The following is an 18,614-nucleotide window of genomic DNA, read 5'->3' as shown; positions in this document are numbered from 1 at the left end:
CACACACACACACACACACACACACACAGTCAAACTAGGTCTGCAGTGTACTTCTTACCTTTTCTTCTAGATGCAGAAATGACCTGGACTTGCATACTACTTAATAGACCTATGAAGTGATGTTTACCCTTGCCCATTCATGTACTGCAACCTATTGCTGCTCACTGCCTTGTGCCTCAGTCTCTCAATAACATCAAATAAGTGTCTGTACCAGTGGAGGCTGTTGAGGGGAGGATGGCTGATAATAATGTCTAGAATGGAGTAAATGGAAAGGCATTAAGTTATTTGATACCATTACACTGATTCCTCTCCAGTCATTACCACGAGCCCGTCCTCCCCAGTTAAGGTGCCACCAACCTCCTGTGGTATGTACTATGTATCCTACTTTAGTAAAATATTGAAAGACGCCAACAGCACCTATGCTTATTGTATCTAAGTAGAACGTTCAAAAAAAAACATTCTAGAAACATTTTATTACAAACAATAAAGAAAAGCAATAATAACTAGAGATTTTAAATGGGAGGTTTTTACAGCAGTAGGGTGATTCTAGTTACAAGGTCAGTCAACTTTAGAGATGTACGGTATATTCATGTTTACTTACTCATTCATGTCATGATCAGAGTGAAACATATCCCATCAGGTCACCCAGATGTGATTGAACAGGAGTATGACTTCTCTGAAGACTCAGGTGTTCCTCCAGAATACAGGAGGTTATTCTACCTGACACAGGGTCACAGTCCCTGTGTCACCCCTTACATAAAACCCTGGGTAGACGGGCTCAGTGAATGTAGAGTGGAATGTGTGCAAGTGGGTCAGTGTGTCAGAGGAGACGCTGTAGAAGGACAGAGTGCCGGCCGGCCAGTCCAGATACACTCCTACTCTGTTGGAGCGGGACGAGGGGACAGGTATGTCAGTTCTCTTATAATTGTGCCTGGCAGAGTAACTGTCAGAAAATCTGTTCAGATTCCAGGACTTGTCATTGGCTCCAAGCCGACTGTCAGGACCTTTTCCTCTCCTGCTGATTCCTTTATATGTTACTGCTATACAAGCCCTCCCACTCAACTCTACCTCCCAGTAACAGCACCCAGTCAGACCCTCTCTACACAGCACCTGTTCATAGTCCTCAAATCTCTCTGGGTGATCTGAATACGGCTGCTCCTTCCAGGTCCATTCCACCTTCCTGTTCTCCTCAGACAGAGAGAGGGTTCTGTGTGCTGTGTTTGGGTCCAGTGTGAGATCACAGGCATCTAAATGGGGGAGAGCAGGATTGAAATATACTGCATTTGGGGGAAAAAACACTTGGAAAGCATGTATTTGAAAATACACAGTATTTACACAAACATTTAAATACTCCCATGCATTTGACCCCGGGTCTGTTTGGAATTTGAAATAATGTATTCAGGAATATGTTTTTTTTTTTATACTTTAAAGTACTTCCAATAGAAGTATGGCTACAAATTGCAAAAAAATTATTGCTGAATTAATTATTGGAGAAAATGAAAATTATGATGTGGATTTAAAATGTTTGTTTGACAGGACTTTTGTTTTGCAGGATTGAAACTGAAAGTTAATTAAACTGAAATTGGTCTCTAAACACATGTTGATCTAATGAACAATTATTACTTGTTGAACTAGTACAGGAATACTCACTTCAGTGTCACCAGTTTACATTGTGGTCTTTGCAGTCCAGCAGAGAGTAGATTCACTCCTAAATCCTGCAGGTCATTGCCACTCAGGTCCAGCTCTTTCAAGTGTGAGGAGATGAGAGCTGTGCCCAGCACTTTGCAGCATCGTTTTGGGAGGTTACATTGATTCAGCCTAAATGAGATGTTTAAAATAGACAATTTGAGGTTTTACAGCATGTTATTTGAGAAGTAGCATAGGAGTATAACTATATATATATATATATACACTGCTCAAAAAAATAAAGGGAACACTTAAACAACACATTGTAACTCCAAGTCAATCACACTTCTGTGAAATCAAACTGTCCATTTAGGAAGCAACACTGATTGACAATACATTTCACATGCTGTTGTGCAAATGGAATAGACAACAGGTGGAAATTATAGGCAATTAGCGAGACACCCCCAATAAAGGAGTGGTTCTGCAGGTGGGGACCACAGACCACTTCTCAGTTCCTATGCTTCCTGGCTGATGTTTTGGTCATTTTTGAATGCTGGCGGTGCTTTCACTCTAGTGGTAGCATGAGACGGAGTCTACAACCCACACAAGTGGCTCAGGTAGTGCAGCTCATCCAGGATGGCACATCAATGCGAGCTGTGGCAAGAAGGTTTGCTGTGTCTGTCAGCGTAGTGTCCAGAGCATGGATGCGCTACCAGGAGACAGGCCAGTACATCAGGAGACGTGGAGGAGGCCGTAGGAGGGCAACAACCCAGCAGCAGGACCGCTACCTCCGCCTTTGTGCAAGGAGGAGCAGGAGAAGCACTGCCAGAGCCCTGCAAAATGAGCTCCAGCAGGCCACAAATGTGCATGTGTCTGCTCAAATGGTCAGAAACAGACTCCATGAGGGTGGTATGAGGGCCCAACGTCCACAGGTGGGGGTTGTGCTTACAGCCCAACACCGTGCAGGACGTTTGGCATTTGCCAGAGAACACCAAGATTGGCAAATTCGCCACTGGCGCCCTGTGCTCTTCACAGATGAAAGCAGGTTCACACTGAGCACGTGACAGACGTGACAGAGTCTGGAGACGCCGTGGAGAACGTTCTGCTGCCTGCAACATCCTCCAGCATGACCGGTTTGGCGGTGGGTCAGTCATGGTGTGGGGTGGCATTTCTTTGGGGGTCCGCACAGCCCTCCATGTGCTCGCCAGAGGTAGCCTGACTGCCATTAGGTACCGAGATGAGATCCTCAGACCCCTTGTGAGACCATATGCTGGTGCGGTTGGCCCTGGGTTCCTCCTAATGCAAGACAATGCTAGACCTCATGTGGCTGGAGTGTGTCAGCAGTTCCTGCAAGAGGAAGGCATTGATGCTATGGACTGGTCCGCCCGTTCCCCAGACCTGAATCCAATTGAGCACATCTGGGACATCATGTCTCGCTCCATCCACCAACGCCACGTTGCACCACAGACTGTCCAGGAGTTGGCGGATGTTTTAGTCCAGGTCTGGGAGGAGATCCCTCAGGAGACCATCCGCCACCTCATCAGGAGCATGCCCAGATGTTGTAGGGAGGTCATACAGGCACGTGGAGGCCACACACACTACTGAGCCTCATTTTGACTTGTTTTAAGGACATTACATCAAAGTTGGATCAGCCTGTAGTGTGGTTTTCCACTTTAATTTTGAGTGTGACTCCAAATCCAGACCTGCATGGGTTGATAAATTGGATTTCCATTGATTATTTTTGTGTGATTTTGTTGTCAGCACATTCAACTATATAAAGAAAAAAGTATTTCATAAGATTATTTATTTCATTCAGATCTAGGATGTGTTGTTTAAGTGTTCCCTTTATTTTTTTGAGCAGTATATATATAGTATATACACACACTAGAGGTCGACCGATTATGATTTTTCAACGCCGATACCGATACCGATTATTGTAGGGCCAAAAACCCGCTACCGATTAATCGGACGATTTTTTTGTTTATTTATTTGTAATAATGACAATTACAACAATACTGAATGAACACTTATTTTAACTTAATATAATACATCAATAAAATCAATTTAGCCTCAAATAAATAATGAAACATGTTCAATTTGGTTTAAATAATGCAAAAACAAAGTGTTGGAGAAGAAAGTAAAAGTGCAATATGTGCCATGTAAGAAAGCTAACGTTTAAGTTCCTTGCTCAGAACATGAGAACATATGAAAGCTGGTGGTTCCTTTTAACATGAGTCTTCAATATTCCCAGGTAAGATGTTTTAGGTTGTAGTTATTATAGGAATTATAGGACTATTTCTCTCTATACGATTTGTATTTCATATACCTTTGACTATTGGGTGTTCTTATAGGCACTTTAGTATTGCCAGTGTAACAGTATAGCTTCCGTCCCTCTCCTCGCTCCTACCTGGGCTCGAACCAGGAACACATCGACAACAGCCACCCTCGAAGCAGCGTTACCCATGCAGAGCAAGGGGAACAACTACTCCAAGTCTCAGAGCGAGTGACGTTTGAAACGCTATTAGCGCGCACCCGGCTAACTAGCTAGCCATTTCACATCGGTTACACCAGCCTAATCTTGGGAGTTGACAGGCTTGAAGTCATAAACAGCGCAATGCATTGCGAAGGGCTGCTGGCAAACGCACGAAAGTGCTGTTTGAATGAATGCTTACGAGCCTGCTGCTGCCTACCATCGCTCAGTCAGACTGCTCTATCAAATCATAGACTTAATTATAACATAATAACACACAGAAATACGAGCCTTAGGTCATTAATATGGTCGAATCCGGAAACTATCATCTCGAAAACAAAACGTTTTTCCTGTCAGTGAAATACGGAACCGTTCCATATTTTATCTAACGGGTGGCATCCCTAAGTCTAAATATTCCTGTTACATTGCACAACCTTCAATGTTATGTCATAATTACGTACAATTCTGGCAAATAAGTTCGCAACGAGCCAGGCAGCCCAAACTGTTGCATATACCCTGACTCTGCGTGCAATGAACGCAAAATGACACAATTTCACCTGGTTAATATTGCCTGCTAACCTGGATTTCTTTTAGCTAAATATGCAGGTTTAAAAATATATACTTCTGTGTATTGATTTTAAGAAAGGCATTGATGTTTATGGTTAGGTACAGTCGTGCAACGATTGTGCTTTTTTTGCAAATGCGCTTTTGTTAAATCATCCCCCGTTTGGCGAAGTCGGCTGTCTTTGTTAGGAAGAAATAGTCTTCACAGTTCGCAACGAGCCAGGCGGCCCAAACTGCTGCATATACCCTGAATCTGTTTGCAAGAGAAGTGACACATTTTCCCTAGTTAAAAGAAATTCATGTTAGCAGGCAATATTAAGTAAATATGCCGGTTTAAAATATATATTTGTGTATTGATTTTAAGAAAGGCATTGATGTTTATGGTTGGAGCAACATGTACCTAAGCGATTATATGCAACGCAGGACAGGCTAGATAAACTAGTAATATCATCAACCATGTGTAGTTAACTAGTGATTATGATTGATTGATTGTTTTTTATAAGATAAGTTTAATGCTAGCTAGCAACTTACCTTGGCTTCTTACTGCATTCGCGTAACAGGCATGCTCCTCGTGGAGTGCAATGTAAAGCAGGTGGTTAGAGCGTTGGACTAATTAACCGTAAAGTTGCAAGATTGAATCCCTGAGCTGACAAGGTAATAATCTGTCGTTTTGCCCCTGAACAAGGCAGTTAACCCACCGTTCCTAGGCCGTCATTGAAAATAAGAATGTGTTCTTAACTGACTTGCCTAGTTAAATAAAGGTCTAAAAAAATATATATTTCCGATTGTTATGAAAACTTGAAATCGGCCCTAATTAATCAGCCATTCCGATTAATCGGTCGACCTCTAATACACACAGTTGAGGTCAGAAATTCCTGACATTTAATCCTAGTAAAAATTCCCTGTTTTAGATCAGTTAGGTTCACCGCTTTATTTTAAGAATGTGAAATGTCAGAATAATAGTAGAGAGAATAATTTATTTCAGCTTTTATTTCTTTCATCACATTCCCAGTGGGTCAGGAGTTTACATAACCTCAATTAGTATTTGCTAGCATTGCCTTAAAAAATGTTTACTTGGGTCAAACGTTTCGGGTAGCCTTCCACAAGCTTCCCACAATAAGTTGGGTGAATTTTGGCCCATTCCTCCTGACAGAGCTGGTGTAACTGAGTCATGTTTGTAGGCCTCCTTGCTTGCACACACTTTTTCAGTTCTGCCCACAAATTTTCTATGGGATTGAGGTCAGGGCTTTGTGATGGCCACTCCAATACCTTGACTTTGTTGTCCTTAAGCCATTTTGCCACAACTTTGGAAGTATGCTTGGGGTCATTGTCCATTTGGAAGACCCATTTGCAACCAAGCTTTAACTTCCTGACTAATGTTTTGAGATGTTGCTTCAATATATCCACATAATTTTCTTCTCTCAGCTACTTTGTGAAGTGCACCAGTCCCTCCTGCAGCAAAGCACCCCCACAACATGATGCTGCCACCCCCGTGCTTCACGGTTGGGATGGTGTTCTTCGGCTTGCGAGCATCCCCCTTTTTCCTCCAAACATAACGATGGTCATTATGGTCAACAGTTCTATTTTTGTTTCATCAGACCAGAGGACATTTCTCCAAAAAGTGCGATCTTTGTCCCCATGTGCAGTTGCAAACCGTAGTCTGGCTTTTTATGGCGGTTTTGGATTAATGGCTTTTTCTTTGCTGAGCGGCCTTTCAGGTTATGTTGATATAGGACTCGTTTTACTGTGTATATAGATACTTTTGTACCTGTTTACTCCAGCATCTTCACAAGGTCCTTTGCTGTTGTTCTGGGATTGATTTGCACTTTTCGCACCAAAGTACGTTCATCTCTAGGAGACAGAACGCCTCTCCTTCCTGAACGGTATGATGGCTACGTGGTCCCATGGTGTTTATACTTGCGTACTATTGTTTGTACAGATGAACGTGGTACCTTCAGGCGTTTAGAAATTGCTCCCAAGGATGAACTAGACTTGTGGAGGTCTACAATTTTTTTCTGAGTTCTTGGCTTATTTCTTTTGATTTTCACATGATGTCAAGCAAAGAGGCACTGAGTTTAAAGGTAGGCCTTGAAATACATCCACGGGTACACCTCCAATTGACTCAAATTATGTCAATTAGCTTATCAGAAGCTTCTAAAGCCATGACTTCATTTTCTGGAATTTTCCAAGCTATTTAAAGGCACAGTCAATTTAATGTATGTAAACTTCTGACCCACTGAAATTGTGATACAGTGAATTATAAGTGAAATAATCTGTCTGTAAACAATTGTTGGAAAAATTACTTGTGTTATGCATGAAGTAGATGTCCTAACCGACTTGCAAAAACTATAGTTTGTTAACAAAAAAGTTGTGGAGTGGTTGAAAAACGAGTTTTGATGACTCCAACCTAAGTGTATGTAAACTTCCGACTTCAACTATATATATATATACTGTATATATATATATATGTATATATATATATACACATTGAAATATTTCTTCCTGATGATCAGTATTTAAAATGTCCTAACAGTTACTCACAGGGCTGTTCTGGATGCTTTGACTACTGGCAGCATCCTCAGAAGACCCTCCTCTGATCTAAAGTATTTCTTCAGGTTGAACACATCCAGCTCTTCTTCTGAAGACAGCAACACAAACACCAGAGCTGAAAACAGTGCAGGTGACAGTTTGGCTGCTGAGAGACTTCCTGAGCTCAGGTAACTTTGAATCTCCTTCACTAGAGAATGGTCATTCAACTCACTCAGACAGTGGAAGAGATTGATGCATCTCTCCTGAGAGGGATTCTTCCTGATCTTCATCTTGATGTACTTAACTATTTCCTCATTGGTCTGTGAGCTGCTTCCTGTCTGTGTCAGTAGGCCTTGTAGGAGAGTCTGATTGGACTCCAGTGAGAGGCCCAGAAGGAAACGGAGGAACAGGTCCAGGTGTCCATTCTTACTCTTTAGGGCCTTGTCTACAGCACTCTTGAGTAAGTTCATCATAGGTTGGTGTTTCCAAAATGTCCGTAAAAAGGAGGAGTTCTGTTGGACCAGTGGGTTTTTATTGCAGTTCATGAATGTGAGAAACACATAAACAGCAGCAAGACACTCCTGGATGCTCAGATGAACAAAGCTGAACACTGTCTTCTGACTGGTCCTCCCTTCCACCTTAAAGATCTCGGTGCACAAACCTGAGTACACGGATGCTTTTCTGACTCCAATGCCACACTCTGTCAGGTCTTCCTCATAGAAGATAAGATATCCCTTCTCCAGCTGATGAAATGCCAGCTCGCCAAGTTTGAGGACTATGTTGCCACTTCCTACGGAATTCCCTTTTGCTCTCATCCTATCTGTCTGAAAGATCAGGAAGTGTAAGTATGTCTCAGTCAGGGTTTTGGGCAACTCTCCACTCCCTGCTTCATCCAACAGCTTCTCTAGAACAGTGGCTAAAATCCAACAGAACACTGGTATGTGGCACATGATGTGGAGGCTCCTTGATGACCTGACATGGTTGATGATTCTGCTGGCCAGGTACTTCTCCTTCTGTTGGTCATTGAACCCTTGTAAATCTGTCCACTGGTGGATGTGTTGACGAGGGATCTGATTGGCTGCAGCAGGTCGGGAGGTTATCCAGATGAGAGCAGAGGGGAGGAGCTCTCCTGTGATGAGGTAAGATATCCCTTCTCCAGCTGATGAAATGCCAGCTCTCCAGCGAGGCTGGCTTTGTGTCGTCTGTCAGAAACTTACTGTTGAAGTTCAGAGGAAGTCGACTCTCATCCAGACCATCAAAGATGAGCAGAACTTTAGAACCTTCCCCCAGGGTCTTCACCGGTCCCATGACAGTGAAGAATTGATGAAGCAGTTCAATCAGACTGCAGTCCTTTTCCCCATATTAGAATTAATTTGGCAAAAAGGAAGTGGAAAGATGAAATCAATGTCTTGGTTCTCCTTTCCTTCTGCCCAGTCGTGAATAAACTTCTGAACAGAGACAGTCTTTCCCACGCCAGCGATGCCCAGTGTAAGCCCTGTTCTGATTGGCTTCTTTTGATCAGGTCGGGTTTTGAAAATGTTGTTGGCTTCAATAGTGGTCTCTCCTGTGGCTGGATTCCAGATGTATGACCTCATGCTCATCTCTGACCCCTCCCCAGGCCCCCTCGATCACATGGAGCTCAGTGTAGATCTGGTCTAGGTAGATGAAATCACCTCCCTTTGACGTCCCCTCATATATACAGCTGTACTTCTTCTTAAGGAAGGATTTCAGTTTGTATTGGACTGCAAGAAAAAACAAAGATCAGTAAGTTTACTTTTTATATTACTGCCATGGTAACGGTATGTGTTTGTATTGACGTCATTATGACATGTTTTGGTCAGGTTGTTTTGTCAGACGTCTTTTTAGCGACCATAAATGATCTGGTTATCTCACCAGATAACAACCAAAAAATGACATATTTCACATGATGTCTTACATTTACATTTTAGTCATTTAGCAGATGCTCTTATCCAGAGCAACTCACAGTAGCGAACGCATACATTTCACACATTTCATTTCATGCATTTATTTTATTTTTGTACTGGCCCCCCTCGTGGGAATCGAACCCACAACCCTGGCGTTGCACACACCATGCTGGCATTGCAAATACCATGCTCTACCAACTGAGCCACAGGGAAGACATGTCCTCATGAAAGAAGACGTCTTTACCTGGTTGTTATCTGGTTGTTACCTGGTTATCTAAGACACTGCATCTCAGTGCTAGAGGCGTCACTACAGACAACCTGGTTCGAATTCAGACTGTATCTCAACCGGCCGTGATTGGGAGTCCTATAGGCCAGCACAAAATTGGCCCAGCGTCGTCCGAGTTTGGCCGGTGTAGGCCGTCATTGTAAATAAGAATTTGATCTTAACTGACTTGCCTAGTTAAATAAAGGTTCAATTTAAAAAATAATCTGGTATACAGTGCATTCGGAAAGTATTCAGACACTTTCCCTTTTCCACATTTTGTTACATTACAGCCTTATTTTAAAATGTATTAAATTAAACTATTTCCTCAATCTACACACAATAGCTCATACTGACAAAGCGAAAACAGTTTTTTAGAAATGTTTGCAAATGTATTAAAAATAAAAAAACATAAAAACCTTACTTAGATAAGTATTCAGACCCTTTGCTATGAGACTGGAAATGGGGCTCATGTTCATCCTGTTTCCATTGATCATCCTTGATATGTTTCTACAACTTGATTGGAGTCCACCTGTGGTAAATTCAATTGATTGGAAAGGATTTGGAAAGGCACACACCTGTCTATATAAGGTCCCACAGTTGACAGTGCATGTCAGAGCAAAAACCGATCAATGAGGTCGAAGGAATTGTCCGTAGAGATCCGAGATAGGATTGTGTCGAGGCACAGATCTGGAGAAGGGTACCGAAACATTTCTGCAGCATTGAAGGTCGGGTTTGGTTTGCCAAAAAAGGCACCAAAAGGACTCCTAGACCATGACAAACAAGATTCTCTGGTCTGATGAAACCAAGATTGAACTCTTTGATAACGCAGGAGTGGCTTCAGGACAAGTCTCTGAATATCCTTGAGTGGTTTTGCCAGAACCTGGACTTGAACCCGATCAAACATTTTTGGAGAGACTCTATGCAGCAACGCTCCCCATCCAACCTGACAGAGCTTGAGAGGATCTGCAGAGAATAATGGGAGAAACTCCCCAAATACAAGTGTGCCAAGCTTGTAGCATTATACCCAAGAAGACTGGAGGCTGTAATCGCTGCCAAAGGGGCTTGAACAAAAGTTCTGAGTAAAGGGTCTGAATACTTATGTAAATGTGATATAAGTTTAACATTTTTTAATACATTTGCAAAAAAAAATCTAAAAACCAGTTTTTGCTTTCATTACGGGGTGTTGTGTGAATATTGATGAGGGGGGAAAAACGATTTAATCTGAATACTTTCCGAATGCACTGTATCTTATCTGGTCTTCTCAACCAGAGCCAGTTTCCTACCAGAATATGACATCATAAAGAAGTCACCTGTCCATAGCCATGGGAATTAGGGGTGCTGAAGGTGCTGCAGCTGATACATTTGGCAAATGTATATAATTATGGCTGTACAGAAATAAATAAACAAAATACTAGGCTACACAAGAAAGCATAATCTAGCCACCAAGGAGCGATAGCTTCTTAAAAACTGTGGCTATTGGTTGCATTCAATGTAACGACGGTCGTCAGGAATGGACCAAGGCGCAGCGGGTTGAGTGCTCATAATTAACTTTAATGAAAACACTTATACAAACAAAACAAAACGATGGACGATGAATACAGACTTGAAGGCGAACGACAGCAATTCAAGTGACAACCTCCCACAAATTACAAACACACCCTAATATATAGGACTCTCAATCAAAGGCAACTAGACAACACCTGCCTTCAATTGAGAGTCCACACCCCAATTAACTAAACATAGAAACAGACTAACTAGAAAGAACATAGACTAACAGAGCAGTGACCAAAAACCCCTGAATACATAAATCAACTACCCTCTACATAATACACACACCCCGAACCACATAAACCAAATACCCTCTGCCACATCCTGACCAGCCTACACTAACAAAATAACCCTCATACTGGTCAGATCGTGACATTACCCCCCCCCCCCCAAAGGTGCAGACCCCGGATGCACCTCACACACAAAAAAAAAACAACAACAAATAACCCCCAAAACACTAATAAATCCCCAAAAGTACATGGGAGGGAAGGGAGGGTGGCCACCGTCACCGACGGTGTTCCTGCAACACCCCCCCCTAACCCCAATACTCCCCCCTCAGGAGGTGGCTCAGGAGCCAGACGCAGACCCCACTCCACCCCTGGCTCACTCCCCTCATAAACTGTCTCTACAGTGATGTCCCTCTGTCGACACCGGACTGTAGGGCGACTCTAGGAGCTCTGCACTGTAGGACGACTCTAGGAGCTCTGGACTGTAGGACGACTCTAGGAGCTCTGGACTGTAGGACGACTCTAGGAGCTCTGGACTGTAGGGCGACTCTAGGAGCTCTGGACTGTAGGACGACTCTAGGAGCTCTGGACTGTAGGACGACTCTAGGAGCTCTGGACTGTAGGACGACTCTAGGAGCTCTGGACTGTAGACAGACTCACTTGGTTCTGGACTGTAGCCAGACTCACTCGGCTCTGAACAGTGGGCCGTTTCACCTGGTTCCGAACAGTGGGCCGTCTCTCTCCGGGGCACTGTTGCCGGAAGTTCTGGACGAGGCACTGTTGCCGGAAGTTCTGGACTGTAGCCAGACTCACTCGGCTCTGAACAGTGGGCCGTCTCACCTGGTTCTGAACAGTGGGCCGTCTCTCTCCGGGGCACTGTCGCCGGAAGCTCTGGACGAGGCACTGTTGCCGGAAGTTCTGGACGAGGCACTGTTGCCGGAAGGCCTGGTGCGTGGGGCTGGCTTAGGACGTGCCAGACTAAGGACACGCACCACATGGCTAGTACGAGGAACATGGACAGGACGTGCTGGACTGGGCTGACGCACTGAGGCCTGGTGCGTGGTGCTGGTAATGGAGGTACCATACTGGAGACACGCACCTTAGGGCTAGTGCGTGGAGCAGGAACAGGACGTACTGGACTGGGCTGACGTACTGGAAGCCTGATGCGTGGTGCTGGTACTGGATATGCCAGACTGGAAACACACACCTTAGGGCTAGTGCGTGGAGCGGGAACAGGACGTACGGGACTGGGCTGACGCACTGGAAGCCTGGTGCGTGGTGCTGGTACTGGATATGCCAGCCTGGAAACACACACCTTAGGGCTAGTGCGTGGAGCGGGAACAGGACGTACTGGACTGGGCTGACGCACTGGAAGCCTGGTGCGTGGTGCTGGTACTGGATATGCCAGCCTGGAAACACACACCTTAGGGCTAGTGCGTGGAGTGGGAACAGGATATATTGGACCGTGAAGGCGCACTGGCGGTCTGGAGCGCAGTACTGGCTCCACCCTTCCTGGCTGGATGCCCGCTTTCCCCTGACAAATGCGGGGAGCAGGTACTGCGCACACCGGCCTATGAATACTAGGCCTCAACGCCGTGCACCTCACTCCAACGCACGGGACCTGACTAATACTAGGCTGCCCCCAATAAGCACGGGGATTTGGCTTGCGGCTCAATCCTGGCCCTGCCAAACTACCCGTGTGCCCCCCCCAAAAAAATGATTGGGGCTGCCTCTCCGGTTTAATAGCCAGTCGTGTTCCCCTGTAGCGTTCCCGGTCTTCGCGCCATTATTTCCATGGGCCCTCTCCGGCAATAATCTGTTCCCATGTCCATTTCTCCCGTTGGTCCAACTCAAATTCCCTTTTCTCCTCAACGTCCACCTGTTGCTCCTTCCTTCGCTGCTTGGTCCGGATTTGGTGGGAGGTTCTGTAACGACGGTCGTCAGGAATGGACCAAGGCGCAGCGGGTTGAGTGCTCATAATTAACTTTAATGAAAACACTTATACAAACAAAACAAAACGATGGACGACGAATACAGACTTGAAGGCGAACGACAGCAATTCAAGTGACAACCTCCCACAAATTACAAACACACCCTAATATATAGGACTCTCAATCAAAGACAACTAGACAACACCTGCCTTCAATTGAGAGTCCACACCCCAAATAACTAATCATAGAAATAGACTAACTAGAAAGAACATAGACTAACAGAGCAGTGACCAAAAACCCCTGAATACATAAATCAACTATCCTCTACATAATACACACACCCCGAACCACATAAACCAAATACCCTGTGCCACGTCCTGACCAGCCTACACTAACAAAATAACCCTCATACTGGTCAGAACGTGACATTCAAGACGAGGCCATTGTTATTGATCTCAGTTTGTCAGTGTCAGAGTATAGGCTGTGATTTCATGTAAAACGATGTAGAATTTGCATGAATTAAAGCCGCCCCCACCCGCCGGTCAGCACCTCCAACTCAAAACATTATCCTGCTGCTATTACCATGTTCACATGCTCGTCTAGTTGTGATGTCGGAGATACGACTGTTTCATTCTTGTGCTTTTTTATTTAACCTGTATTTAACTTTGCAAGTCAGTTAAGAACAGATTCTTATTTACGATGACGTCCTACACTGGCCAAACCCGGATGACGCTCGCCCATTTGTCCGCCGCCCTATGGGACTCCCAATCACGGCCGGCTGTGATACAGCTAGCTTGATAAGCTAGATAACATTACTAATAATAAAGTTAGCAAGCTTGCTTAACATTGACAATATGGTCAAACTAGATACATTATCCATATTGATGATGTCGTAGTTGTCAAAAATAGATTTATTGTCATCTTTTGGTTGAGAAGGTCAATCACCACAACATTTTCTCTGAGTTTCCCACTTATAATTGCGTCTGGGAGGGTTGTTCAAGTGAAACTTCCCAGTCGGAGCTAGACAGTTCAGATTTTTATTTTACTAGGCAAGTCAGTCAAGAACAAATTCTTATTTACAATGACAGCCTAGGAGCAGTGGGTTAACTGTCTTGTTCAGGGGCAGAACAATGGATTTTTACCTTGTCAGCTCAGGGATTTGATCCAGCAACCTTTTGTTTACTAGCCCAACAATCTAACCACTAGGCTACCTGCCTTCCAATAACTCCAAAAGTATGTGAACACGGCATATGCACGTTTCAAATTCTGCCCGCCGGGTGCTGTTGTGTTGATTCAAACAGCTTACCTCTGACTTCTAAAACCACTGGAGCACTCGGGGCTGAGAGAGAGAGAGAGAGAGAGAGAGAGAGAGAGAGAGAGAGAGAAAAGAAAGCTCTTTTAGTACATACATTTCGTCTGGGATTTTCTGCTGCCTGCCATGTGTCGCTGCTTGTTATGTAAAAATGATAATAATCTTAAACGTAGTATAATTGTCTAACCTGCTGCTTCTGTTGTCTCACCCTCATTGTACTGGTTATTTAACGTATCAGACAGTTGGTTCTGATTCCTCTTCCTCAGGATTTCCAGTGAGATCTTCACAGCTCCCTCAGGACCGTAGGTCTCCACCATCGTGTTTGTAATGTCCAGTCTGTCAGCATTCTCCAGCTGGCTCACTGGAATGTGAGGGAAGCCTTCCAGCACGTCCTGGGTCAGGTGCCATTTAAACGTCTTTAGATCTACATTGAGCAGGTCCTCCAGAGTGGCCAGCAGAAGCTCAGCAACAGAAGACATTTTGGATCACTGAGGATAAGACATGAGGAAGTTATCTGCAATAGACTTTAGATACACATGACTCATCTGCCATGGTAGTCATGCAGCATTCTTAAAAGTCGAATGCATCCAAGCCAAGCACCCTACTCGGGAAAATCATTAGTCTCACCGTTGTAGCTAGTCAGGTGTATTAGTTCTGGGCTGGAACTAAAGCCTGCACACCTAGCTCTCCAGGACCAGGATTGGTATTTTCTTGCGACTCAAGCTAGAAAGTGTCTATAACCGACATTACTGGCTAAGTGAAAAACAACACTTTGAATATGCAGTGCATTCAGAAAGTATTCAGACCTCATCCCTTTTCCCACATTTTGTTACCTAACAGCCTTATTCTAAAATGGATTAAATACAATGCTTTCCTCATCATTCTACACACAACACACCATAATGACAAAGTGAAAACAGGTTTTTAGAAATGTTAGCAAATTTATTACAAATCCAAATCAGAAATACCATATTTACATAAGTATTCAGACACTTTGCTATGAGACTCAAAATTGAGCTCAGGTGCATTTTGTCTCCATTGATCACCCTTGAGTCCACCTGTGGTATATTCAATGAATTGGACATGATTTGGAGTGGCACACACCTGTCTATATAAGATCCCACAGTTGACAGTGCATGTCAGGGCAAAAACCAAGCCATGAGGTTGAAGGAATTGTCCGTTGAGCTCCGAGAGAGGATTGTGTCGGGGAACAGATCTGGGGAATGTCTGCAGCATTGAAGGTCCCCAAGAACACAGTGGCCTCCATCATTCTTAAATGGAAGAAGTTTGGAACCAACAAGACTTTTCCTAGAGCTGGTCCCCCGGCCAAACTGACCAATCGGAGGTGAAGGACCTTGGTCAGGGAGGTGACCAAGAACACGATGGTCACTCTGACAGAGCTCCAGAGTTCCTCTGTGAAGATGGGAGAACCTTCCAGAAGAACAACCATCTCTGCAGCACTCTACCAATCAGGCCTTTACAGTAGAGTGGCCAGACGGAAGACACTCCTCAGTAAAAGGAACATGACAGCCCGCTTGTAGTTTGCCAAAAGGCACCTAAAGGACTCTCAGACCATGAGAAACAAGATTTTCTGGTCTGATGAAACCAACATTGAACTCTTTGGCCTGAATGCAAAGCGTCTCGTCTGGAGGAAACCTGGCACCATCCCTACAGTGAAGCATAGCGGTGACATAATCATGCTGTGGGGATGTTTTTAAGCAGCAGGGACTGGGACAATAGTCAGGATCGAGGGAAAGATTAACAGAGAAAAGTACAGAGCGATCCTTGATGAAAACCTGCTCCAGAGCACTCAGGACCTTAGACTGGGGCAAAGGTTGACCTTCCAACAGGACAACAACCCTAAGCACACAGCCAAGACAAAGCAGGAGTGGCTTCGGGACAAGTATCTAAATGTCCTTGAGTGGCCCAGCCAGAGCCCGGACTTGAACCCGATCAAACATCTTTGGAGAGACCTGACGCTCCCCACCTTACCTGACAGAGCTTGAGAGGATCTGCAGAGAAGAATGGGAGAAACTGCCCAAATACAGGTGTGCCAAGCTTGTAGTGTCATACCCAAGAAGACTCGAGGCTGTAATTTCTGCCAAAGGTGCTTCAACAAAGTACTGAGTGAAGGGTCTAAATACTTATGGAAATGTAATATTGACTTTTTTTATTTCTATAAATTTGCAAAAATGTCTTAAAACCTGTTTTTGCATTGTTATTATGGGGTATTGTGTGTAGATTGATGAGTGGAAAAAACAATTGAATCAATTTTAGGATAAGGCTGTAACGTAACAAAATGTGGAAAAAGTCAAGAGGTCTGAATACTTTCCAAATGCACTGTATCACTAGCATATTACACACGACCCAACAACTTACAGTAGTGATCATTAGTAATTTATTTCTCCCCTTTGTGTGAATCTCTGCTCTTCATTCTGCTGTCTGGTGAACTGAAGGGAGAGTCACGGTACAAAGCGTTTCACTGATCCCCCTGTAGGAACCAGTTGGTCCCCAACATTGTATCACCACTGTAAGCCTAAATATGTTGTAACAAAGAGAAGGATGTTGGTGAATATGTTTGTACATCAAACAGAATTCAAGTGTACACACCCAAATATACTCACAGTCAGTGGTGGAAAGTACTTAAGTAAAAATACTTTAAAGTACTACTTAAGTAGTTTTTTGAGGTATTGTTGACAACTTTTACTTCACTACATTCCTAAAGAAAATAATGTACTTTTTACTCCATACATTTTCCCTGACACCCAAAAGTACTAGTCACATTTTGAATGCTTAGCAGGACAAGACATTTGTCTAATTCACACACTTATCAAGAGAACATCCCTGGTCATCCTGAATGCCTCCAATTTGGCAGACTCACTAAACACAAATGCTTAGTTTGTAAATGATGTCTGAGTGTTGAAGTGTCCCCCTGGCTATCCGTAAAACAAGAAAATCATGCTGTCTGGTTTGCTTAATAAGGAATGTTAAATGATTTATACTTGTACTTTTAATTTTGGTACTTAAGTATATATTAGCGATTACATTTACTTTTTATACTTAAGTAAATTGTAAACCAAATACTTTTAGACTTTTACTTAAGTAGTATTTTACTGGGTGACTTTCACTTTTACTTCAGTCATTTTCTATTAAGGTATCTTTACTTTTACTCAAGTATGACAATTGGGTACTTTTTCCACCACTGCTCACAGTTCATAACCCATTTCCTCATGTCCATCCATAAGCCCTTCCTCTCCACCAAGTACAAGTTCATTAACTACACAAACACTTCATATAGAGATAACAAACTGGTTTGATAAAAAGTACATTTAAAGAAAAACATTGTGAGAGGCACTACCTCCTTTTAACAGTGTCTGTACTGATCCACGTCAGACTTAACACATACCATTAAGTCAATGTTCTCTTACACAGTCCAGGCGATACTACTCTCTCTCCCTTACACTATATAACCCTTACTCCATTCACTCACTCTGCTCTGTCGTGTGGATTCATTTCGGAAATATTTACTTTATGTCATCTCCGTTTTGAAGATGATATTCTACTTTGTCGTCTCATAATAGATCCTGTGCAACAAATTGTTTTTTTACTCTGTTAACTGTTCCGGGGGACCTTACACAACACCAGGAACCCGTAGTGGAGAGAAGAGTTTCTTAATAGTATTTTAACATTTGGAAACTAGCAATGGTGGAAACTCCCTCCAGCCAATGCCTACAACAATCCTATATGGTTTTAAATCTATGAAGGGGGAGTCCAAGTATCCAACACTTATGTTACAGCTGAAGCATAGTGAATACTTTTATTATAGTATACTTCTGTATAGTTGTATAGTTTATAGTTGTATGGTTGTTTGCATAGTTTTATAAAGCTTTATAGTTGTATGGCTGTTTGTTATTTAACCCCCCCCCCAAAAAAAAAAACCTCACCATGTCAACAAATCGTTCTGCAGTCTATGTGGTCCGATAGCTTCCAGTTTGGATTAGTTGTCGTGGCTCATCTGAACATGTGTAGTAGGGTTGGGTGATTTGTACCAGTTTAAATGTTCCCTACTAATTAGGGTCCCACACGAAACGTTGACCAAAATTATGAATGCTACCCTCATATCCCATAGTAAAGAATAATAATAAAATTACATATTTGTTATAATACCTATCTTTTCAACTAATTGTAGGATGCAACAAAGGGACTGAACAACCTAT

General features: G+C 43.4%; 1 protein-coding gene and 1 pseudogene across 1 annotated transcript; both read right to left on the bottom strand.

The window, feature by feature from the left end:
- Nucleotides 1–555: 555 nt before the first annotated feature.
- LOC123727726 (stonustoxin subunit beta-like) lies at nt 556–1,791 on the bottom strand. Its single transcript, XM_045696711.1, has 2 exons — nt 1,782–1,791; nt 556–1,277 (listed from the first exon to the last, which is right to left on the bottom strand). The coding sequence occupies exons 1-2, from the start codon at nt 1,789–1,791 to the stop codon at nt 712–714; spliced, it is 576 nt and encodes a 191-aa protein (XP_045552667.1). The 3' UTR covers nt 556–711.
- Nucleotides 1,792–7,197: 5,406 nt separating this feature from the next.
- On the bottom strand, nt 7,198–15,174 carry LOC106574617 (protein NLRC3-like; annotated as a pseudogene).
- Nucleotides 15,175–18,614: the final 3,440 nt, after the last annotated feature.

This window comes from Salmo salar, chromosome ssa16 (assembly GCF_905237065.1).
Source record: "Salmo salar chromosome ssa16, Ssal_v3.1, whole genome shotgun sequence".
Taxonomy (NCBI): Eukaryota; Metazoa; Chordata; class Actinopteri; order Salmoniformes; family Salmonidae; genus Salmo; species Salmo salar.
The sequence above is the reverse complement of the archived record's forward strand: the minus strand, read 5'-3'. Positions and strand labels throughout refer to the sequence as shown.